Genomic DNA, 27,054 nt, shown 5'->3' with positions numbered 1-27,054 from the left:
TGTGTCTCACAAAAGCTATTAAAACTGGTAGAAAACGTTGACAATATTAAAAAAAAAAAAAAAAAACATGGAAAGTAAATTCTTTTTTTATTTTCTTTGAATATATATAAAAAAAATTTCACTCATTTTCCACAAGTAACTATGATAAACAGAGGATATTGTATTGAGAAAGATATATATAATTCCTTTTTTTAAAACCATTCTTCACTCTTGATTTGTACTACTTTTCTTCACGAAAATACCGTCTGCTACAAATCAGAAATTATACTTTATTTAATTTCAATTCTGCGACAATGAACCACAGACGATACTTTAAAAATGTATGTAAACCTCGTTTTAGAATGTGAAATCTACTTAAAATTAAGAGTTAGAAGGTTTAAAATGTTGCAAAAGCCAAACAAATATGACTTTTTTTGGATGAGATGCTTACAAATTAATGATTGTCTATAAAATTCGAGCAAAAATCCTATAACTTTTTTTTTTGCATAAAAGGTAGGTAACCTATATTCTATTCTGCACCCCTGACAATGTGTATACCAAATATACAAATGTTTTTAACAAAAAAAAAAAAAAAAAAAAAAAAAAAAAAGAAGCCATTATCTTTGTTCTCTAAAATGAAACTAGGCATGAATTAAAAAAAAAAAAATGCCCTGAATTTTATTATAACAATTCAGATGAAAAACAAAAAGAAAATTTTAAAATAGGGCAAATATTGAAATATTAAAACCTTGGAATTAGGAAACTGGGATATCTGTCAAATTTAAACTCCAATCTCTGCGCATACTTGTACAAGGTTAAGAAGTACATCTTACCTTCGAAACAAAGCTTTCTTCCGCTTTTTCTCCATATTTCATATCGATCAGTGCTTGGTTGATGTTCATAATATAATTTTCTTCAGTGGTTTTCAGAAGTTCTAGCCGAACTGTGTTTTGAACAATGGAATACACCTACCAAAAATTTAAACACCCATCATTAAAATTATAAGGATATTTTTGCAGATAATTATAGAGTGTTTACATAAGATTTAAAACATAACTGAAAATTGAGGATAAATAAGAAAAATGTTTTTGGGTTAAGCTTGTACAGCTGATCAGAGAAAAAAAATTTCGTCCCAATATTACATGCAGAAAATATTTAGCGAAAAAGAAACTTTTTTATCACTACATAAAGCTTGTTTAAATACTGAATACTTGCATGCAAAAAAGACAAGACTAGCTAGTTACCAGAAAGTTTTTTTTTGTTACCTATATTTTCACGATGTCTTTGTTATCTTGAATTCAAAGATATTTTTTAAACACTTTATTTTCAAGGAAAGTTTTGTATTTTAAGCCTTTTAAAGACCTTAATATATATAAAACACAGATGTATATTTTAAGCTATGAATTAAGGAATATGCACACACATTATGCAATATCAAATGTTTATATGAAAAATTAAGTGGGAGAAAGGAGAGGGGGAGTAAAAATACAGTTTTTAAGCGTGATTCAAAGGCGCCACTTAACTTTTAAGGGTTGGCCACTAAATACTATTTCCTTTTTTTAGTTTCAAGTATTATTACATACAAAATTAAATGATGAATTTAAATTTAAAAAATTATAATTCTCATTGCAGGTAAAAAATAAATCAGTATTGATAAAGTGCACCTCAGTATTGTGGAAAGAAGCAAAAACATAAAACTTGTAGGAAATGGGGAGGGCAGTAAAGGTGACAAGCAAACCAAGACTTCTACAGCATGTTACTTTTTAGGAAGTTTGGTCCAAATTTTCTTTTGAAATTTATTTATTATTGCAAACAAACAAGGACGTTTTATGAAAAAAAGGAAGTTTTCTCAACACCTGTATAGCAACCCATTATTCTCTTGTTATAGACCAGTTATTAAGTGAACTCATCCCAGGTAAAGAGCCACCAATTTTGAGCTGCACTATACTATGACCTTAAATCTCGATCAAAACATGAGTCACCATTTAAAAGATATATTTAGTTTTCATACTTTTACATCAAAATGGAAATTGTCAAGCACTTTCACCACAATGAAATACCCATGCAGGAACAAATAATAAACTCACGGATTTTTTGCTATTTTCTTTTAACTTGTTTTTGAGGAGTATAGGAATGGGCTGGTTTCCTTCAATCAAAAGTACTACTTTTAGCCATTGAAATGGATAGAAGGAGCAAAAAAAAAAAAAAAAAAAAAAAAACATGAACCCAGAAAATACTTTCATTTTCCCCAACAGTTTTTTTTTAATTATTTTTTTAAAATGTCTGATTTTCAAACAAGGCATGGTCTTTGTTAGCATTTTAGTGAAATTTATTTTAGATTTAAAATTTGAAAAAAAAAAAAAAAGAAAAACTGTTATTTCTTCTAAAATACGTTTTTGCCCCATGCAGATCGTGTCTGGACAAATTGCTCCGATATAAACAACATTGAATCGGTAGTGACGTCATTCGGGCGATTCCCTGATCTGAACTGGATTGGGTTTTGGTTAGTTCCTGCATGTGATACCCGTGAGATGTTTTCTAAAGTTTTCATGAGTGGCAACAGTGCTTGTTATTTTGCATAAGCGATTGAAATTTCGAATGTTGGTTGTTCCACCATGTGTTTTTACGGTATTTAATGCTGCAGGTTTGAGAGTTCGCTCTCACTCGCAAATTTTTGTTGTGTGTGTTGTCTGCACGTTTGTGTTGTCCTATCCAGTTCAAATGAAAATGGCGTAATCATTTAGAATGTCTTATTTTGTGTAGATGCATCTATTCTAAAGTAATTCGAAAATAAGTTTTTAGCCATTTTTGGCTAAAAACTTATTAACTCCGATCGGAACTTATTAACTCCGATTTAAGTAATTTTGATGAGATGTTGTTTGTGTGTGTCAGTATAATGTTATATGTTATATTTTTAATGTTCCTGTTGAAATGGATTCAATGTAAGTCAAATACATTGTCTAAGAATTAGCTCATTCAACATGCTAAAATAAAAGGATATTTTTCTTCAGGACTTTGTTCCTCATGAGTTTATTTAAACTGCTACTCTGCTAGATATTTCTGAGGTCTGAAATGCTTCCTTCAGCCCTACAGTCTCGATGACTTCACAAATGATGCACTTTTTGCCGCATCTTTCTACTACGTTTTCACATTATGATAATAAAGAAGCGAATTAAAATTGCGCTCTGCGCTTGCTATCAACCCTATCATTGCCACGTGAGTAAAGATGCAAATTAAATAGTTTGCACTGTGAATGGCATTTCATCATTTGTGATGTCATCAGCAGAAACCGTGAACAATAAAAGCACTCCGATTTAAGTAATTTTTTTTTTAAATATTAAACATAAACAAATTTATCAAAAAAATGATCAGTTCCTATGTTTTTAAGCATGCTCTTTCAGAAAAACATACTTTTAAAATTTTCGAAATAACCCCATTGCATTGGAAAAGTAACAGTATTTTTTCTGAGCTTTTGATACTCTCCTCCCATTGAAAAATGCAATTATAGGGATATATGCAGCCAGCATTAAAAATTACAAATGAGGGGAGTAGAAATGTGTGCTCAATAATTTGAAAAAAGAAAGAAAAAAAAAGAACCTAGCAATGACATCTATGAAAAGTATTTATACAAACCTTTGCATGCAATCTAGCACCATTGATCTGATTTTTAAACCACATATTTGCTTCTTGGCACCAGTTTCCAGAAGGATCCAGTAAAGAAGATGGCTTCACTTCTGACAGAAAGCATTCAAAAGCCTAAAAAGGGAGAAAAAGTAAAAGATTAAAAACACTTTAATAATGAAGTGCACAGAATACACAAAACAAAACTAATTTATAATACAACTGTTCATCACTATTAAAATATCAGAGCAACTTTCTATTCCTGTCTTACCTTCAACTTTCTTTTTATACTAGAAAATCACCCGTCAGGGTATAACGGGTGAAAATTGCTTCAACATTTGAACGAAGCAATCGCCTGTTTTGTGATATTTTGATCGTTCAAATTTTAATCTAAACTCCAGTGGATGAACCCTAAAACTCCAGTGGATAGCGTTCGTTGTCGACCCCTTTTTCGTTTCTTCATTCCCCTGAATTGAGTCTAACCAGTAACAGTTAAGATACTGGGTCCAATTCAGCCTCGTCAAAATAAAGAATTTCCCTGCATGTTAAACATTACCAACAAATATTATCAAATTTTCATGTTGTGAAGTGAGTTTATTGTTGATGACGCCAGGAGCATAACTCGATCATTTGCTATTACAGTTGGCTCTCTATTTAACGACTTTCAAGGGATCACGAAAAATTGTCCTTAAGTAGAATGCTTCTAAATCTACAGTGGAGCATCTGGAACCGTGAAAAGATGTCTTTAAATAGAGAAAGTCGTTAAATAGAGTGTTGTTAAACAGAGAGCCAACTGTACATATATAGCAGGATTTTACCAGCATTAATAAATCATATTATTATGAAGCAGGGTTGGCTTTCTGCCGGCAGAAACTGGTTATAACCGGTAAAAACCGGCAGAAACTGGCAAAAACTAAAAAGCATCTTTATTAATTAAAGTAATTACAAAATGTTATTTGTTTAAGTAAACTAAAAAATGTAATTCTATTTCATCATTATAAAAAATAAAAACTCATTGCCCTTGATTTAGTTTGATCAGAAAGAGAACAGTTTAACTGCAGATGCTTGTAACATTTGTATTAATCTAAAGGACGAGAATCTTAAGGGCACTTAAGAAAAAGAAGTGACATACAGATTTAAACAGGCAGTTACTGGTTGTTACTTGCTAGCTTATACGTGTCATTGGATTAAAATTATCATTTGCTCAAGAAGAAAATGCCAGAATTTTACTTGCCGATAGTAACCTCGATTTTATACCTAATATCACAGCTTTACAAAACAAATTGACCCTATTTCCCAACTTATTTTTCCAGTCAAATTTTAAAACCACCCCAGTTACTAAATAGTAGATCATTTTCTTTAAAAAATATATACAATTGATGAAAGTTTCATGAATCTTTGCTGTATCCTTGATGGCATTGCCATCTAGTTCTTCTATTGCGAGAGTATTCTGTTATTTCTCCTCCATTCATATTAAATTAAGAAATCATTTATATTTTCCATTCACCTTTTCTTAGAGACATTTGCAGAGGGCAAAAAACATAATTTTTGATTTTTAACGACATTGTAATTAAATTGTGCTTTGGCTAACATTTCATTATTTTCCTGTGCTAAATTCCTATTGGGTATCAAAGATTTCTTTTATGTCATTTTTTGAGTTTTTGCCAGTTTCTGCCACAAATGTGGCAGAAAGGGGTTTTTGCCATGCCGGTTTTAACCGGTTTCTACCAGTGGTTTTAACCACCTCGGCAGAAACTTGCCAACCCTGTTATGAAGTGACATTTGCGTGGATGCAATTTATGAGCACACAACCACTTATAGCACATGTTTCAAGAAATACTCTCTACATGCATTTCCAGGTTACATTGAATCTCTTTGTCCGTGCATCACTTTAAGTTATGAAATGTAACCACAAGTGAAATTAATATCTTGCTAATAGATTTCTTACACCCCAAAGCTAATAAGGGCATTGGGTCCAGGTTTCTTGAGATATCAAGATCGCTTGCAGATGGGGAAACTTAGAAGGTTAAATACTGAATGTTGCTACACATGCTAATATTAACTTTTTAAGGGATTTTTAATATGTAATTGTTAGAAGTCTAATAACCATATGTATGATTACGTAACATACACACTCACAAAAAAAAAAAAAAAAAAAAAACAGGTAGATATGTTTGGTGTGTGTAAGAAGATAAAACACATAGCACACAAATTCGATTAGCTAAAATCAAACTGGGATCAAATGAGGAAATAGAAAGTGGGAAAGAAACTTTCATGGCAAACTTACAAATTAAATTTCAAATTTGTTTTGAGGCTAAAGAATTCTTTCAGTAATGTTTAAAAAAATGTATTTTAGGAAAAAATTTGTTCAAGCCCTTACTGGGGTGAGTTTTGAACTCAGTCAGTTATTTGCAGGGTTGGCAAAAACCCGGGTTTTTTAAAAAAAGCCCATGGACCCAGGGTTTTTTTGGGTTTTTTTAAATAAAACCCAAAAAAACCCAACTAAAGCTGGGTTTTTTAAAAGAAATGTGGGGTTTTTTTGTCTTTTTTTAGGGAAAATGTAGGGTACTTGTAGCATATTGTAGCGTAAGTATATGAACAAAGCACAAGAATTGTCTTGGAGTAAAAAAAGCTGGAAAACTAGTTAAAAATTCAGCGTTTTCTGAAGAAGAGTATGAAAGACGACGAAACCCAAGAATGGTGAAGTTTCAGATTTTTTAGTTTCCATGATTACCAACAGTTAAGGCAAAATTACTTCTCGAGTGATAAAATCTATTGTTCGTTTTTAATTACTACTATTTTTTTTTTTGCATTTTACTTCATTGTATTTCATTTTTTTATGCAAAACTACTGTAGAACCTCAAGTAGTTTAAATCCCTATTTACTGAATTCCAGCTTAATCAAGACATTTCTTTAAATTTTAGGTTGCCTGTTTTTCTATTTCTGTGTACAGATTAAGAAATATTAAACTTTTTTGTAAGATAATGAAAATACTGTACATCCTATTCTGTTTTCTGTCCGACCATTTGTAAAACCTGTTAATTTCTAAAAAAAATATAACTTGTTAATTCGAAATTTGTGACGTGTCGGGTTGGAGAAAATAATTCACATGAAAGCCTTTTAGCTAGAGTAGTTTTCTCTGTACAACCTACAAATATTGAGAAAACCAGACGTGACAGGACTTAGTCAAGATAATTTGAGTTATTTATTGACCAGTTAAAGATAAAAGTTAAATATATATTTTTTAAATCTTTGAAGTATTTTTAATGCCGTTAAGAGTTAAGAAATACTATTAAAGTTCAAAATTCATTTTTTATGTCCATTGTCTGTGGTGAAGAACAAATAAAATAGAAGTTTAAATTGTAAAAGTATTTAAATTAATTACTTTTTTAAAAAACTTCTCAAAAAATTTAAAAAACCCAAAAGTGGGCTAAATAATGGGTTTTTTAAACGGGTTTTTTCAAAAAAACCCATTGGGTCCAACCCAATTGGGTCCAATCTGGCCAACCCTGGTTATTTGACTGCTAGTCGTGTTGTTCGGCGCAGTACGCACTACCTCAAAAATGTTGTGTCTTGTGACGCATGTTACACAGTCAGGCTTAAATAAAAGGAGGGGGGGGGGGGGGTTAACATTTTCCGTCAATGTGTACAAAAGACCAATTTTATGACTCAAAATTTAACCTATTTAGATTTTTTAACAACTCCAAAAACTCAGTCATTGTTATTAATAGGCTTAAAATTCCATTTCATGAATTTTGTGACTAAAAACCCCACTTTTGGTAAAGACCCAATGTAAAATGGAATTGCATAAGGACATTCATTCCTACGGGAGGGTTTGCGCTTCCATAAGGAAGGCAAAAAAAAACCTATGTAAATTCCTGAGAATCAAATGACCTCTGCACCGAATTTTGCAAAGATCTAATGTAAACTGTGGGTTTTTATAAGGACTATATATACATGCACCCACACAAAATCATTCATAAATATATTTATATGCATATATATCAATAGATAGGTAGAAAACTTGACAATATTTAGAAAATAATCATAACCAAAAATTATTTATGAGGATCAAGTTATCTTTTTCTGGCTTTGTATTCAAAGCCTTTACAAATACAAATTAATTTTGTTTAGTTAATCACTATCTCTTCTTAGCAATGCCTGCAGTAAGCAGCTAAAGTTTAAAATCCAGCTAAAATAGAGCAATGAACTGGGTGAGATAGGAAGTTGGAAACACAGACAAAGTTTAAAAGTAGTTAATAATTAACTGCTTACTAACTTCAATAACTTCATAACAGTACGTGATGGTTATAAAAAGGTACCCTACTCTTCAAAAAATTTTAGTAATCTAACTTTTATCTCTTTTTTATTTCCCCCAACTTTTCATAACCAACAGAATGGTATTGCACATTTCTACTAAAACGATGATATAGAAGTATAGTAAAACCTGTAAAGTTGACCACCCTCATCAGCAGTGGCGTAGCTAGGGAGGAGCGGAGGGGGCGGTCTGCCCCAGGCAGTACTTTCACACTTTTGATGCAAAAAAATTCAACACATTTTCTCAATGAGGAAATCATGCTTTTTATCTAGTACTGGAGGCAAAAAAAAAAAAAAGTCTTTCAATTGCAAGGTTTTGGTCTGACTATGATAATAAAATTACCCTATTACAAAGTTAGGTACCTTGTTACATTAGTAACAAGGCCAATAGATGCTTGGGTTTATCTATAGATCTATTTCAAACAAATCTAAAGAAATTCTTCTGCCCTTATATAGAAGTTTGGTAAGACCTCATTTGGAGTATGCTGTTCAGTTTTGGTCTCTTTATCTTGAGAAAGACATTAATGTATTGGAAAGGGTTCAAAGGCGGGCTACAAGGCTAATAAATGGACTTTCTCACTTAGACTATGATTCCAGGCTTAGAAGGCTAAAAATGTACTGTCTTGAGCAAAGAAGCGACCGAGGGGACATGATTCAGTTGTTTAAATTCATTAAAATGAAAGATGTTACGGGGCTGAAGTTTAGCACTGAAAACAGGACAAGGGGTCATTGTTTTAAGCTATTTTAATCTCAGGCTAACACGGATGTTAGGAAAAATGATTATTTTAGCAGGGTAGCGGAACCTCGGAACAGCTTACCGGAAGAGGTGGTGATGAGCAAGGGAGTCGATAGTTTTAAGAGGGCCATTGATCTTCACTGGGGATTGTAAATTGACTAGGACCAGTCTAGCTGGGCCCAGAGCCTGTTGCTGGTCGTCACATTTGTATTTGTTGTTGTGTATTTAAAGTTACTCTGATACTAGTGTGTTTTTCTAGAGGACATCTCAGCATCATTGTTTGATTTTTGATGCACAACTTTTTCTCCCCATGAATCACAGTATGGTTAATGAAGTGTAAAGGGTCTCTTTATCTTATCGTCCCCTATCAATGAAAAACAAAATCATTCAAACTTCGTAATGTAGCAGTACTAGATCTACAGAATGGGAGGGGGTAAGCTTTGAGAAGAGATAAAATGGAGGGAGTGAAGACTTTCATTCGTGAATTTGAGGTCTCAAGTCACGTGATAGGTTTTAAAGCAAAGCATTGGAAGGAAACAGGGTTCTCTTGTTTGTTTCACACAAAACCTGCCAAACATTCGTCGTTGAGTCACGTTACTTGGGGTCTTTGGGTCACCATTAAGTGATGCTTTTATACATGATAAGTGATGTCGGGTCACCATTAAGTGATGCACTGAGTTTGTCAACATTAAGTGATTCGCTCAAGCACAGATCCAATACCTTTGAGAAATCAAAGAGACCTTAAATTTGGATTTCTAAAACTTTAAATTAGGAAAATTTCTGATCTTTACGTTCCTTCCTACTGTCACAAAACTTAAAGTGCATATTCAGGACTTTGATTTTGAAGAACTTTTGGAGGAAATCCACTTACCCATCCCTTTCTACCTTATCTTTGCAAAACATAGACTAAACCAATGTTTTTTGGTTATTCCATTTTCACCCCCCTCCTCCCCCTTTGCTGTCTAATGTTGCCAAAGATAGCTTTGTATTTGGAGGCCGAAGCATTCTGACCCACTAAAGGCAGCTTAAAACTGCGCTGTTAAACCTTCAATAAATGTCACAATTTTCGGGAAGAGCAACAAAACTTTCCTATCCCTCAACGTCACCAAACAGCCCAAAAGTGCAGTTTTAAGCCTTGTGTCTTGAAACATTTCCAAGGAACAATGCTCACCCCATCCGTTCACATCTCATCATTGATCCTAATATCAAGTTTTTGAAACTTCAATACCAACAATTTCTTGAGGGCAGTCAAGCCCATCCTGTAACGTGATTAAAGATAGTCTAAAATGTGTATATGAGACAATAGGGAAGTTGCAACCTATTAAATGTTCATATTATGGCTATTGGATATTGTTAATTGACCCTCAAAACTAAAAAATTCACCATCGCCGAATTTTAGAACACCGTGGTTGATTTTTAATGAATTTTTAAAAATCCACGCGCAAAAGTGCGCTCTTCTGAAACGTCACGAGCCTACGTCACATGGCGCTAATGGGCAGCCTTCCGCCGAAGATCCCTTGTTTTCGCTAGGGACATTTTGAGCGCGCTGACATTTTTATTTTTTAGAAATTCAATAATCCTTTTGAACATACTATGGAGGTCGGATTCGTTAAAGCACAATCTAAATAATCTTCCTCAAGTAATATCAATGATGATTTTCGAATATTTACGAGAGGATGAGAGGTTTAATCTTCCAGAAACGCGAGGAGATAAGCCTTTTACGTTTCGTCTTCGAAGTCAAAAGCACGTTCTTCAGTTTCTCCCATGACATGGGAACCGGTTCGCAAGCGTTTCTCTCCTATTGGAAGAGCGCATGACGTCACTTCCTATGCCATTTGACGTCACAAGGGCTTGAACTTTAAAAATTAATTTAAAAAAAAACTACTTATCGTATCGCAAAAATTTTTTCACCTATGATGTTCATACATGTTACTCTATCATATAAAAATAAAATTGAAAAATCAAAAACTTCCCTATTGTCAAAAATTGTCTAAAATTCCGATTTTGACTTAACTTTTGGAGTTTTTCGGTGGGGTTCTCTGAATTTCTTTTCTTTTTCTTTGGCAAGAAAAATATGAAAAAAAAAAATTCTTCTTTGTTAAAAACTTATTATTATTTTAAATACTTTTGTCTCTTTAATGCTATTTCCCATCAAAAGGGCGGCAAATTGAGGAACCGCCCCGGGCGGCAGACAGTGTAGCTACGCCACTGCTCATAAGTTGACCACCAAAGTGGTGCACCGCAAGTGGTCAACTTACACAAGTTTCACTGTAGATTCAGGGTTGGCCGGATTGGACCCAATTGGGTTGGACTCAATGGGTTTTTTTTTGAAAAAACCCATTATTTAGCCCACTTTTGGAGTTTTTTTTTAATTTCTGAGAAGTTTTTTAAAAAATTAATAAATTTAAATACATTCATAATTTAAATTTCTTTTTTATTTGTTCTTCACCACAAACGATGGGAAAAAAATGAATTTTGAACTTTAATAGGTATTTTTTAACTTTTAACGCATTAAAAAAGTACTTCAAAGATTTTAAATAAATATATTTAACTTTTTTCTTTAACTGGTCAATAAATAAATCAAATTATCTTGACTTAAGTCCTGTCACGTCTGATTTTTTCAATATTTGTAGAGTGTACAGAGGAAACTACTCCAGCTAAAAGGCTTTCAGTGAATTATTTTCTGCAAACCAACACGTCACATATCTCGAATAAACATGGTATATTTTTTAGAAATTCACAGGTTTTACAAACAGTCAGATAGAAAACAGAATAGGATGTACAGTATTTTTATTATTTTACGAAAAAGTTTAATATTTCTTACTCTGAACACAGAAATAGAAAAACAGGCAACATAAAATTCAAAGAAATGTCTTGATTAAGCTGGAATTCAGTAAAAAGGGATTTAAACTACTTGAGGTTCCACAGTAGTTTTGCATAACAAAATGAAATACAATAAAGTAAAGTGCAAAAAATAATAATTTAATAATTTAATAAAGCGAACAATAGATTTTATCACTCGAGAAGTAACTTGCCTTGTAACTATTGGTAATCATGGAAACTAAAAACTCTGAAACTTCACTATTCTTGGGTTTCATCGTCTTTTATACTTTTCAGAAAACCCTGAGTTTTAACTAGTTTTCCAGCTTTTTTTACCCCAAGATAATTTTTGCACTTTGTCTATATACTTACGATACAATATTTCACAAGTACCCCACATTTTCCCTAAAAAAAGACAAAAAAACTCAATTTCTTTAAAAAATCCCATGGGCTTTTTTAAAAAACCTGGGTTTTTGCCAACCCCGTGTAGATTTATTTTACAAATATAAAGATTTTTGGCCAATTGTTTGCAATTAATGCACCAATAAAAAATCGATGCACCAAATATTTCGTTAGTATTCTGCATACTGCATATTCGTCAGACAATCCGAACATCCGGGTCGGCTGACTATTTTAATATTCAGTGATCGTAAATAAATTTAAATGTATGATAATGGTAAACAAACAATTTTTTTAAAACAATGAATGAAAGTTACAATATAGTACCAGAGTACAAAAATAATTCAAATTGTTACTCATTAGTTTTTATCACATTCAAAAAAATTTTTTATGTTGCCGTGATGATTATCAGTTATCAAATCATATATCAGGAAAGAAAGTAATTATCCATTTATGCTGAGTTGCAGATAAACATAAAACAAATCAGTTATTTACAATATTAATTTGGATTTGCTTTTGGAATGATTTATTTTAGATTAATAATTATACTTAATGCAGATAAATTTACATGTTAAATGGAAATGAAGTTACATTTCTCAAAATAGATTAATATTTTCTATATTAAATTGGTATATATTAGTGGCCATATATTTCGCTCAAATTGTAACCGAATATTCAGTTCGGCAAAATATGGTATGGTAATTGAGGCATCTCTACAAGTAAGTGTACATTTTAATTGATCAAATAAACAACTCATTTCTAAATAATAAGTTCATTAAGTTTCAAAATTCCAAACTAACTAAATGGAAATATAACAGAATAATTTAGACTATTATAATTATCCTGAGCTTTATAGTCTAATAATGTACAAAGCTTAAATAATTAATCATCTGCATAAATTATGTTTACTTAATATTTTTGCATTCAAGAATAATATATTTTTACAACTTAAAAGATGTGTTGATATCTGTTAATTTACATTTTACTTTACAAAAACTTTGGGAGCCTCTCTCCTCCCACACACAAAAAAGTAAATAACTACAATTTGTAAGACTGAAAGTTCTGTGTGGAGAAGGTCAAAATAAGGTCAAAGGGAGATTTTCTGTCTCAAGATGGGTGAGTGGCAGACCCGATCCGTAAATAACAACACATTCTCACCAATTCCAATTATGTTTAATCATAAATGGTGCTAGTAGACCCTGAACAAATAAATACAGTCCTCAATTCAAACAGATAGTATAATCAAGCTTACTTACCAAAGCTGGTGTGTTTAACAAATCAGGAATATTTTCATCAATTTCTCTCAGGTCTTTTTCATCCACCTTCTCCATGTTACCATAATCAACAAAAAATACCTAAAAAAAGACTTTTATGAAATAAATACAAACACAAAATACAAAAGGGGTGACTATGAATAGGCTATGGTCCTATTTCTAAGAAATTACCCATAATTTCTTATGAACCCTGTTTCAAATGAATTTAACCATCCTCAAGGATGGTCAACAGCCTTCTTAAAACTACTCGCCCCATTCAAAATAAAAACTGCTTCTGGAGAAAAATAACTATCGCACACATGCAACTCTTTTAAATATGAGCTATAGTGCCCATCGCTTATTAAAATCACATTCATTTTGAGGACATTTAATTTTAGAAAGTGGCTGCTTTTATGAACCGGCTTCTCGGTTTTTAGAAACAACTAGCAAAAATACCTGGCGTTGCCTGGGTCAGTAATAATTATGAGAAACAATAGTTACTTGCATTTGTTTTCTGTTTTAAGTGAAAGAATTCAAAACACACCTTTTTTTACAAGATTAAAAAATCAAGTTTCTTCCTTACTCATAAAACTAAAATAGCAATAAGTATAAAGAGCAAAATAGTATTCATTTAGAAAACAAAGCACAAAATTAAAGCATATACAAATTTGAAGAATTTCTGAATTACGAAACTTCACATGTTTAAAAAGATTTATCAGTTAATACTTATTTATTTATTTTTAATATGTAGCACCGTACCTTCTAGGTACGTCTATCGAAGTACGAACTGTTTAAAAAATGTAGCCGACCGTAATCCCTTATATTTGCTTTACTTATTTTGGGAAATTTCAACTATTGTGGGTTCTTTGCGGAATCGTTTTGGGATACCTCGGATAATGCTCCCCCTCCCCCTTACTTTGTAAAACGATATGTTACTAATTTTCGTTACAGAGATATTATCGCCAGATGCTGAGATACTTTTGGTCACCTTAAAATTGAACTAAACAGTTTATCTGAAATGTTTCCAAAATAAGTAGTAAAATTTGACGATTGTTTGAAATTGTGCGAAAAGAAAAATTAATGGAAGTTTTGTGCTGTTTATGGATTTGCCTAATTTAGTTGATGGGTTATTTTACATTCCAAAAAAAAGTTTCAAAGATCCTTTTAATGGAGATATTTTGTTTACATGGTGAACACTGAGAAGCTGAGAAACGTTATTACAAAGTCTTTGGCTTCAAAAACAGCGACAGTTGAAGAAACTGCCAAATGCATCAACTACTGAAACCTTTCTGCAAAAATTTTGGTGAGATTTCTGCTGGTAGATTGGTAATGAGAAAGTGTCCCATCAGCACAAATAATTAAAAAAAACATTAATTACATTAAATTTCCATTTAAATGGAAAATAATCAGCCAAATCCATTTGCCAATCTTGTGGGAAAACGTTTCTTTAAGATTTGAGTTGAGAAAAGCCTCGAACAGTCAGAAGAAACGCAAAAATATTCAACAAAATAACAATGCTAGATATCCACTGGGAGTTCAGTTGATGCACTAAATAATGAATTCGGTTGATGAAAGCCTTCGAACATGGAACTAAAAAAGCTTATGACTAATTTTTTACACAACTTAGAACTTTCTAACAGATGCCATCCTCAGCAGAAAAATCAGCGCTTTCGATGGGCACATAATGTTAATACGTGCAAGTATTTTTTCATCCCTATATTGGGGCATTTATGTGAAAATTGGGACTTAAAATTGGAATAAAAAAGAAACCATCAATCGGATGTTTTTAACTGGTCTATAAACCTGCCCAATACTAAAAAAAACAAACGGTGATAGTTTCAGCCAAATCTGCCGGATAATTTCTGATATCTTAGGGAACACACACAGTAAATACATCCTGAAGTTACTGTTATTTATTTTTCTACATTATTATTATAATTTATAGGGGAGAAAAAACGTAAAATTTGGATATTTTATAAAATTTTATTGTGGGGGCCCCTTTGTTGTGGAGGCCCCGGGGCAGTAGCCATGCCTGCACTCCCCTAAATCCGGCCCTGACAGTCACAACATTTACCAACATCCATTTTTATATATATAGATGAATTTATACATATGTAAATGTTTTTATAATGTGTATTGAGTATATACCTTGAAAATTTGCTGAAATAGAATTCAACCCTACATAAACTGAGAACTTCACTTGATTTCAATAATAAGCTAAATTGCCAATATTTAAACCTGTACATGCAGGGGGAGGGACAGCATTACATAAAATATTAGGTTTATTATGATACAAATTAAGTGGTTTAAACAAGTTGATTTTAACACATAAATGTCTCTTTTTTTATTCAAGTTGGCATAAGTAACTTAAATTCCCATTGTTTGGCCAAACACGGCATCTACCTAACTACAGCACTTCCAATAGAACATATTCTTTTAGAATCCCAATAAAATTAGCATACTATATGAATAATTTATGCACATATGAATACCTTTGTTGTACAGATTGGATCAAATTGCTAAAATAAAGTGTACAACGTGCGTAAAAACAAGTCAATAAACTGAAAATGCATGACTTCAGTAAGAACTCTTGATAACAACAAAAATTCATATTTGTATAGAATATATTAATGCAGCAAATTTCAAACACTCACCTTAACAATATTATTCTTCACATCTTGTACTTGAGCTCTGTAATACAGTGTAGGCCCATTCCTATTTTCAGAATAGGGAGCCAGGCATAGCATATTCACTTCGGCCCTTTTGCTCAATGGCTGCAAGAACAATGATACAAGTACATTAATGTAAAACTAAACACACTACAACATTAGAAAGAGATGATTCAGCAATATATCAATTTTTTCATTTTCCCCCTATATTTATACCACAACCTGCCTCGCTTTTGTATAGTGGTCTGAAACTGAAAGTTATGCGTTTATAATAAGTAATTGTCGAGCGTTAACAATTTTGAACTTTTAAATCTGAAAAAGAAAAGTGAAAAAAGTTTTTTAAAAAAAATATTTAAGGAAAAAATTTCCGGGTTTCGGATTTTCCGGATTTTGGGATTCTGAAATTGCTGTCTCATATTGTATTTTTCGGGTGTGTTGCACACTTAGAAGCTCAACTTGGTTGACAGCTGTTTTAATGCAATTAAAACAAGTCTACAAATATTAGAAAACAAAGTATTAATAATGTTTTTTCATTGATAATTAAAATAATTATTAAAATCATTCAAAAAATGCACAATACATAAAAAAAGAAAGCATTTGATTCAAGCAAATGCTACTACTAAAAAATGCAGTCCATTTTGAGTCTGATAGGCTACAAATTCTTCACAAAATATGTAACTCTTCACTTAACAATTAAAACACATGTTCAATTTTTAGAGTATAAAAAATTAGAACACATAAATAATGTAATATAGATTCTTATTTATAGAGAACTAATTATTTACAGAAAAAAAACAAACAAGACTATGACCAAGTGTAGTTCCGTAATGTTGACTTGACCACAACTTTGGTAAACTTGAAATACATGTATTTTGGAGTAAAACCTATATAAAAGAGTCAAGAATACATCAAACAGCATTTTAGTACCTACTTTTAAATTTTTTCCTTGATTAAAATTGACAGTTGTCTCTAAAAATCTTAAGGAATTGCCAATCTGTCCACTGAGATATCGAGCCCAAAAATGGCTACAATTGTTGAACTGAAAGAGAAGGGAGAAAATGAAAAGAATTCAAGTTGAGAATCTTTAAATAAAATCATATATGCAACTAAAAATGGAATAAAATCTGAGCAGTTGACATTGAAAGCTTGATAAGTAACTGGCATAACTTAAAAATACTTCATTAACATCCAGATAATGGACCATACAAAACTTACAGTTTAGTCAACAAATGATTTGAAAAATAAACTAGTATGTTGTGTCCATTACAAAACTTTCTTCTATATTTTTCTTTTTTTTTTCTGATCCCTCCCCATGCTTGACGAGGAAGCAATATTCCCAACAAAAACAAAATGATACATGCAAAAACTTGACGACCATCTCAATGTCTGAATTATTGCAAAAGCAAAGAGCAAAAATTGAAAGTTATTTTAAAAGCCTTGCTTGAATTAATTACAAATATTTTATTTGTTAACAAACATAAGATGGCAACAGTTAAAAATTTTAAATCATTGAGATAATATTTCCGATCATTTCCATACAATTAAAATCATGAGAAATATGCAGACGACAATCTATTACGATTTATCTTTCTTATTGTTGCATTAATAAAGCTATTTTTATTCGCAAAAAAAAAATCAACACCTCTTGGAGCGATTGGCGTCAAAATTGAACCAAAGCCTGTTTACGTATGGATTCACATATATTCCAAATTTCAATCAGAACGTAGCATTACTTCTTGAGATAGGGTACTCACAATGGAAAAAAAGAACGGGCGATTGCGCTACCCCCTTTTTAGCTGTTGACACCAAAATAAAATCAGCTCTTATACCCACCAAGGGCTACTTGCCGATAAATTTTTCTTTCATTCCGTTCATCATTTCTTGAGATACAGCAGTCACAATTGACGACAAAAAAACGTTCTATAGCTCAACCCCCGTTGGAGTTATTGACACCAAAATTGAATCAGCACCTGTTCCTGTTAATGGCAACATATGGACCAAATTTTGTTTGATTCCGACAGTTATTTCCTGAGAAATAGCAAGCACGCGTAACTCAAAAAACGTCCCATTGCTCCACCCCCCTTGGAGGAATTCGCGCCAAAAACCAACGGGCACAAGTTCACATAGGGGCACATATGTGTACCAAATTTCGTTCGATTTCATGCAGTAGTTTTTGCTGTAGAGCGGCCACAAAAAACTGGTCACACACAGAGGTGACACACACACACACACACACACACACATACACACAGACAGACATTTTCCAAAAATAGTCGAAAAGGACTCAACACACCTCAAAACGTTCGAATCCGTCAAAATTCGAAAATTTGCACGAATCCAATACTTTCTTCTATATATTAGATATAGAAGAAAGTAAAAACCTGTGACTCTCTTCCTCCAATCAACTTTAATTTGAATTCTGAAACTTTGAATTCAAATTATGTTTTTCGCAATCACGAGTTGCGACAAGACCCTACTCATTACAGTTATTGTTTCTAGAAATGGCTCCCCCCTCCAAGCATGTCCCTGCTCCTGGGTGGTTATGTGTGTATCTAGTGTGTATCTAGTTGTGTGTGTGCAGGTCTGTGTATGTGTGTAAAGGCGTGCGAGCATAGGCAAGGGTGTATGAGCATGCATGTGTGGGACATGGACGCCACCACCCAGCAGAAGTGGATTCCGGGGGACAGTGCTCAGGACCAGAGCAGTGTGCTGCTGGTCCAAGCTGAAAAAGGAACCACAACGTCAAGGACTGTCAAATGAGAACAATAAGCAATCGTGATTGCTCAAAAAAAACATAATAGTTTTGACGTGCTTACGTGAGATATGAAGATAGGTACACATTCATAATCCAAACTTGGTAACTGAACTGTTTTCAAAGCTGATGTTGGGTTCAATTGCACTGTGTACCTAAAATTTAAAAGAAATGCATGTTAATGAGATCAAAATGAAGGTGAGATTCTAGCAACACAGAAACAAACTTTTACAATGTTAAAATAATCTATTAATGCTCACAGTTGAGTAAGGGCAGCAGTAACAGACAGTCATAAATTTGGATTTAAATAATAAGAATTTTAGGTGGGTAACTGACGTTGCTGTGGCCCATGAATAAATACAGTGCAACCATCCAGCATTATCAGAGTGAATTTCAAGAGCCAGTTGGCATTTACAAGGCAGTGGTGGAAGGTTATGAACAGCCACCACAAGGTCTGCCGGTGTTTCATGTAAATATGAACTTAATAAGGCTTTAGTTCTAAAATTAAAGACCTTTTGCACATTTTGAAGAGAAAAGGGGAATTTCGTCATTACTCATCCTTTCCTCAACCTATCTGTCACTGGGTATCATCAGAATTCTTGGTGTCTGTTACTGGAGGGGTGGGACCGTCTTTCGAAATTGAGCAAATAAACGTAGAATTGACTAATTCAGAGGATCCAGAAGCAGCCAAACGTTAATGAGATGTAGTCGCATGAGAGAAAAATAGTTTTAAAAGTCTACTTACATTAAAAGGCTCAGAAAATTGGGTTAACCTGATAGCGATGTCTTAAGCATGTTTGTTACGGGTGCTGTTACCCTACGCTTTTTTAGCCTACTTTCCCAGTAAAAATCAGAGAAAGAAGAAAAAAGCATGAAAGAAGGCTTAATACATCTTAAAAATATCCCGACCTACTTCCGACTCCGACTCCGAGAATTTATTGGCACCTGACACCGACTCTGACTCCTGTTCCCGACAATTAATCGGACTCCGACTCCCCGACTTTGACTCTGACTTCGTAGCTTTGGCAAACATTTATACACAGAGGACAAATGACTGACTCCGATTCTTGGATATTCGACTCCGACTCTTTTATCCCAAAATGAGATTGACTCCGACTCCACTGCTGTGGTTTTAACTGTGAAATAATTATTGTTGATATGATTTGTTTTTATTTTCACGCTAAAGTTTTAATTTAGGTATTTAGTTTTCGGTGAATAAACTCGAAAAATATGCGCAGACGATTTTTTTTTTTTTTTGACAATGAAAATTATTTCTTTAAGTTGACATTTTATTGTTTTTTTTTAAATTTTGTTAAGTGCATTAATTCGTTTAAAAAATTATTTTTGGCAACAGGGGAAAAAGAAACAATTTTTTTTATATGATGTATTTATTTTAATGAACTTATTATTATTATTTTTTCGTTTTGAAAGCTGTTAAAAAAAATTTTTTAATGGAAAGAAGTGTATTAGCTGCTTTGTTTAAAAGGTGCTGCTATTTTTTTTGTTCGTTTTTTGCAGAAAAGTAAGGAATATTTTATTCCTAGAAATCAGCTTAAAATATTAAAAAAAATATGATTGAAAAAATTTGCGATTTTAGCTATTTTGGAGAATATTGATCGGGTACTAGAAAGTAGTATGGGTATACGGGAAAGTAGGCTCGTCCAGTTCTAGACGGAACTTCTTGTTAAAAATCAAACAGCATTCAATTGAATCAATAAATGCAAGCGCAGATAAATTACTTAAGCACAAAAGCAAGTGAAACCAGTCCTTAGTCAAGAAATAAAATAAGATGTGTAATAGTAGGGAGCCAATAGATCCAATCAAAATGGTAGCTAATGTATTTTAAGGATTTCGGCCTTAGCCCTGTCTTAGGGCGGTAACTTACTACAAAATTCTAACTGCTTTTGTAGAAAAAGATATAGAAGGTTAATGAATTTTATGACATCTTTTCAACCAATATTGCATTCTTTTCCATCACTATTAGGTAATAAGAGGTTCTATGGGCTGATGTGGCTGTACAGTGCACATGGGGTTGGCATAGTTTTTACTATACATGATATTTACCGGTTTTTACCGCCTTTAGAAAAAATTGTTTTCTCCTTGGATTTTACTGTTTTGTAGGATTTTTTTCTTTTTTTGTTTCTGCCAATTTTGGGCACTTAATTTTGTGTTTTAAAGTAAATTAGCTTCAATTTCAATAATCATGAAACTTATTTTAGAATATTGTGGCACTATATGTGAGATTAAAAAATATTCAATTTTGTGATATAAAATGCATAAATAAAAATGTTAACAAAACTTATCTTCTATTTTGTTTACTCTACAATCATCATTTTCACAACTTATAATTTTTTGATGAAAACACTTTTTTATTAAAATTACTATCTGTATTAGAGATGACCCTTTACTTTATTTGTCCCAAGCATCAGCTTTGGCTTTAAATTCAATTCAAGTCACTATTGAAGAAAAACTCAATGTAGAGTCCGTAAGGATAAAAGTTGTATTTTTGATGTTTTGACTGCTATTACATGCACAATATGAAGTAAAAAAAAAATGACATTCATGTCTTTTGAAATGTGCTTTTCTAATATGTATTTATAAATTTAGACCTTTAAACAAGTTTTGTTACGACACTCCTATGTCAAAAATACCGTGAGATGCATAAGCTATTACTTGCAATGGGGTAGATGTTTTGAGTGTGGATGTGGTGAATGATAATTGACTATACTTGCTTGCAACTTAAGTTGACTATGACGTCACAACGCGTTGAAGAAGAAACGAGTAAACAGATAAAACGTCGCACTAATGAATAAGAGGAGGTCGCCACCTGTCTATCAGCTGCTATTGGCTGGCGGGTTTGTTTCAAATGGATAAAACGCTCCGCACTGTTTCGTTGGTAAAATTGAAAATATTTAACGATTGACATAATTATGACAAAAAAAGGAAGCATAGGTGTTAAAGAATCAGTCTTTAACATTTTATGTTTTTGGAATTTTACAATATTGTTGTTTTGTACAGACAGAGGGCAGCACCAACATGAGGCACAATTGCCCACCTAGATTTGAAAAAATAAAGGTGGAGTTATAACCTGTCACTTTTAAAATGCGACAACGTGATTGGATAATTGTAATGATAACGTCGGTATGCCATTTTGTTTCTAAAGGTTTGATTTATCAGGAAAAAGTTCAGTGCAGTCCTCGTATAGAACCAGCATGATGTGGGTGCGTGTAAGTTCTGAGCTGTTTTTCCAGCCTCGTGGAAAAAAAACGACGTAAAGTTTTTTTGAATCTATAATCATCTCACTTATAATGTGAATGATCAAGTATTTTTCAAATATAATCTATTAATATTAATCAAGAGCAACTAAACGAATATGTATGATTAATTTATCGTCGAAACTCCATCGAGATTTTAATACCATTTCAAAAGATTCCATAAGCCTGTGATCTGTAATTTCCATCACCATTTCAAAAGAGTTCCAGAAGCCTATGACCTGTAATTTCCATCACCATTTCAAAGGAGTTCCAGAAACCTGTTGTCTACAATTTCCATCACCATTTCAAAGATTGCCAGAAGCCTGTGATCTTCAATTTCCATCACCTCTTCAAAGATTTCCAGAAACCTGTGATTTATAATTTCCATACTGTTGCGGATGCCGGTGAACCGCAATAACTTTACTTAAATCCAGTGAATTTCGCCAAATAATCAATAATGTGTCATCCAGAAGAATTGATCTGCAAAAAGATGTTTCAATAATCGTTTCCTTCGATAGGAAAAATAGTAGTTCCCTCGTCTCTGATTCAAATTGAATGCATAGGAATCGTCGTATTCCGATGCTAACCGACGGATTTCAGTAATACATAAATGAAAATATCCAAAATCAAATTTGATTAATGCATTAATCCAATTACGAATATATATATATTGATTCTTATGTTTTTTCTTATTGATGGTTCAATTAATTGTTTTATAATAATATGGTATCAAATTAAAATAAAAAAATGGTAAGTTTCACAAAATTGAAGTGGTCTTTATGAATTTATTGTTAATTGAATTTTTATTTGGGAATAAGAATCCCAACTAAATGAAGTACACAGTTAAATTGATTTCTTACACTATACGTTACTTTGGTATATTTTTGCATTTCTTTACACAACAACTTTAGTATATTTATTTCATCATTAATATAAAAAAATGATCATATAAGTATTTATCAATAGGCTTAACTAACTAATCCAATTTCTAAAGTGAATAACGTATTTTCACCCGAATATTGGACGAGGAGCTAGGAACTATTTCCTTCGCTTGGCATCAGCTCATTTCTCCATTGTCGAGTAAACTTGCAGTCGAGTATAGGACTAGCCTAGCTGGGCCCAGAGCCTGTTGCTGGTCGGCACTTTTTGTATTTGTATTAAATAGTTTCAGTGGTTCGGACTGGATAAGGCAACTATCGATATGATATGATTCAAAAAGGCAGTAATAACTTACCTATGTGAATGTAAAGAATTTTCTGATGATGCATTCATAAGCTTTTCCATTTGCTTCATTTTCCTGTCCGCCTCTTCTGGACTAAAAACAGACAGTTCAAATCCTGCTCGCTTAGAGGGACCTTTCTGGAGTTTTCTGAAAGAGTGCAACTCAGATGATACGCAGGGTTCGCCAATATATATCTGATATTTATTCTAAAAATATCATGATATTTTGATACTTATTTTTTCAACTATGGTATTTTCAATATAAAAAGTATGTTAATCACAGTAATTTTGTTTATTTATTATTAAAAATAACCAAAGTGTTATTTAGTATATTTTATAATGTATAATACATCATTAATATAACAAAGTTATGGAATATTCCTTTTTTACTTGTGTTTTATATTTATAAAAATATTAGTAATGTAACAATTTCAATTTACATTAAAAGTGCCAAATTAAATTTTAAACATTGCTCAAAAAAAAAAAAAAAAGAATGTGTCTTATGACTGCACCGACTAATGCATATTATTTATTTTTTAATCATATAACAATAAATGTAGCTAACAGAAGAAAAATGATTAAAACAGTGCGGCTGCAGTAGCCAAACTGGGATGTTGGCGCTCGCCAAATTGGGTTGTACCTTCGGGTAGTACAATAGGGTATAAATTCAAGTTCACGAGAACCGGCTCTCTCTTCTTTCTGTTTTGGAATTCCAGAGTGTGTGTGCCGCGGGTTTTGCACACACTCATAGGAATATCATGTATTTACCTTTTTTCAATTAAAGTTTTCCAGTGTTGAATAAAGTGTTTTGAGTTCAAAATATCAGCGTGTTTTTTGTGACACGGAATAACAACAAATGCCGCAACAGCTTAATGCAAATTTAACTCCATTAAAATTGATAGAAATACAAACTGAAATATTAGACAGAAATAATGAAAGGAACAATAATTTTAAGTCTACATATTGCAATTATAATATAAGAAATTAAAGAGAGATTTGAGGATGCAGTTACTATTTTGAACACTTTCGTTTGTGCTAATTGAAAATATTGGATATACAGTCAAACCTCCCAATAACGGACACCATCAGGACCAAATCTTTTGTCCGTTAACGGGGAGTATCCGCTATCGGAGAGTCTGAATTTACAATGGCATTTTAATTTTGTATTTTAAACCTACACCTACAGTGCATAGTTTGAAATTAAATTCATGAGGATTGCTTTTATAAGTGAACTTAACTAATAAGTAAATAATCTGCTGAATTTTTCGGGAAAATAAAATAGGAAGGCATTTGTTAATTGTTTCCTCTAGCTGAACAAAACCAGTCAAACACAATGGAATCAATGTCATTGATTTTCAGCACCTTTTTTTGTTTTAGATTGTAGCAAAATGTAGCCCAATCAGCTACTTCTCACTTAATCTGGAAATACTGTGCTGATTCCTCATCAGCGTCCAGAGCAAAAGGACACAGCGCCGATGCTCGTCTCCCAAAATCTAGTAGGATGGGGGGGGGGGGGGTAGGGGGGGAGTTGCTGTTAAGTTGCACGAGAGTATTTTTATTGAATGAATTCCTTCCCCATGCAAACTAATAAAGTGAGGCACTGCATAAGAGGAGAAAGATTTTGTTTTTTGCTCGAATTTTGTGCATGAAATGAAAACAAAACTTTCACAAGCTTCGACTTAAAAGGCTCCTATTTTCGGAGAAAAAGGGGTGTTAATTCTCTCATTGGTGCTGGTTAGCCCCAGAACATCATAAAGGAGTAGAAAAAAGGCTAGCCACAAAAGCTTACCAGACACAGAAAAATAAAAAGAAACTCGGCTGATTTACTGTCCGCTAACAAGGAGTGAAATACATTATACGCCTATCTCGAGGGTCTGGAGATTCAGAAACTGTTCGCTAACAGAGAGTGTCCGTTAAGGGAGGTTTGACGGCATATCAAAATATCCGATATATATCAAAATATCGGATATTTTCGAACTCTGTATGATAGCAACTACATGCAAAAGAAAATTTATTTTCACTACTACAAATCTGATAAAAAAATTGCTTCCTTATTTGGAGAAATTCTTCAGGAAATCTTACATTTATAATGAACCTAACAAAGATCTGGTTACAACAAATTGGTATCTGACTCACAGGCAATTTTTTTCCTATGCTTTGTTTCTTTCAAAATATTTTTAAAACTATATGAATAGTTTTAGAGAAATAAATAAAGTAAATAAATACATTTAAAAAAAAAAAGTCGCAAGCACTTATTTTCATGAATTTCAGTAGTTTATAGTAATCATGAATACTTCAGCCGTGCGAAATATTTTTTATGAATTAAATTTGCCTTGAATATAAAATTTGCAAAATTTTCAGATCAGAAATCCCAAATATCTTCATTTTTGCAAAGATAAATGCTTTTACACTATGTAAGAACATAGAACTTTGTATTTCAAACATTTTTCATAAAATTATTTATCTAATCAGGACACATATTTACTGATGAATCATAGCTGACTTTGCTTCTAGCACATTTGTAACATAATTGTTAAAGGTTACTGAAAATAAAAGCATTTAATTTGAAAGCAGTACAGAATTTAGCTTTATTATAGTAGGAACTTTCATTGTTAGTTATGCTACATATAGCATTATTATAAATTTAGATTCACTTTTTTATTAGCATCCCTATTTCTCATACTTCAAATTTTGTAATCAAATCCAGACAACAGAAAAAAATACAGTTACATTAGATATACAGATCGTAAAATGCAAAAATGCTGCAGTTTCTACCACAAAATTATGAATTTGGCAGAAAACCAAATATGTACTTAAAAAATACTTTAAATACATGATAAATTTAAACCATACATAATAGCCTGGATGTACTGTGATGTAATAAATGGCATATCTTAAGAAGCACTAAAAGTGCAAAAATTGGGAAATTTAGGCAAAAATGTAACAGATTCTTTTTATATGATTATAATACTTCTTTTACTTCTTAATAAGTACAAAACTATCAGTACCTCATTTTAACAGCCAAGTAGACAGCAGGAAGAACAGTATTGGAAGGAACTTCATGATTTCGCTCAAATCTGATATAAGCTCTGCAAATAAGAAACCAAAATATTTGAATGTGAGTGACAGAAAAGAAAGTTTACTAACATTAATTATTAAACCTTTAAAATCATGGAACTTTTTACTTCTTAAGCAAGCAAAACTAAAAATGAAACAAAGCCAAAAATTACAAAGAACTCAAACTGAATATTTACATCTGCATAACGCAAGTTTTAACTAATAGGACAGTTAACTCGGCAATTAATGAAGTTAATGTTTGATGTTTTTAAAACTTTTCAATACAATTTACAGTAGACCATCATTTTACGCGGGTCTTTTTTACGCAGTTCCGATTATACGCAGTTTAAGATTTGACCCCTTTATTTTATTTTACACGAATGAGTTTCGGTTTTACGGGGATGCAGCAATGCAAATAGATAAAGTTTTCCCCTCTTTTAAAAACCGAACTCCTAGATTACACGTAATAAACTGCATTTTGGCGTGCTGATAATCGAGCCTGAACCACTAGAAACATTTTATGCTATTAGTTCCAGAGCTCTTTCCAGAAGTAAAGTTATTAAACTCACACAGCTCAGAACTCACTGGAAGAAGAGCTTTTAAAAGTGACAAAGGATGAAAAAACCAATGCGGATACCGATTACTGACATCAATGACGCACAACCAAAAACGTTCACATTGAAAAATTTGAGCCATTCTAGACAATAGAAATGATTTTTCTGATTTGTTAGTGAAGGGAGATTTTATCACGGAAATGGGATGGATTAATGCATCATGAATGCGTTAATGCTCTGCAAAGAACTACAGAGAAAAATTCTAAATGACTGCCAAAAGACAAGCAAGCTCCTTTTTTTATAAACAGAACACAAAATTAATTTATGTTTTCTTTATGCATGTTGTGCATAGAAATCAATATAAGTACACATTAAACTTATTATACAGTAAAACCCCTCTAATGCGGACAGTAACGGGACAA

The 27,054-nt window shown here is 32.4% G+C and overlaps 1 protein-coding gene across 1 annotated transcript in view; it reads right to left on the bottom strand.

The window, feature by feature from the left end:
* Nucleotides 1-27,054, bottom strand: part of LOC129226295 (ATP-dependent RNA helicase TDRD9-like) — a 68,433-nt gene that overhangs the window by 16,514 nt on the left and 24,865 nt on the right. Inside the window, exons 14-21 of the mRNA XM_054860899.1 lie at nt 26,030-26,110; nt 23,035-23,169; nt 18,611-18,701; nt 16,726-16,833; nt 15,780-15,899; nt 13,129-13,227; nt 3,613-3,735; nt 813-947 (exon numbers count right to left, since the gene is read on the bottom strand). Coding sequence (XP_054716874.1) covers nt 813-947; nt 3,613-3,735; nt 13,129-13,227; nt 15,780-15,899; nt 16,726-16,833; nt 18,611-18,701; nt 23,035-23,169; nt 26,030-26,110 — 892 coding nt within the window. The remainder of the gene's footprint in view (nt 1-812; nt 948-3,612; nt 3,736-13,128; nt 13,228-15,779; nt 15,900-16,725; nt 16,834-18,610; nt 18,702-23,034; nt 23,170-26,029; nt 26,111-27,054) is intronic.

This window comes from Uloborus diversus, chromosome 7, assembly GCF_026930045.1.
Source record: "Uloborus diversus isolate 005 chromosome 7, Udiv.v.3.1, whole genome shotgun sequence".
Classification (NCBI taxonomy): domain Eukaryota; kingdom Metazoa; phylum Arthropoda; class Arachnida; order Araneae; family Uloboridae; genus Uloborus; species Uloborus diversus.
Note: the sequence above shows the minus strand (reverse complement) of the source record. Positions and strands in the feature narration are given on the sequence as shown.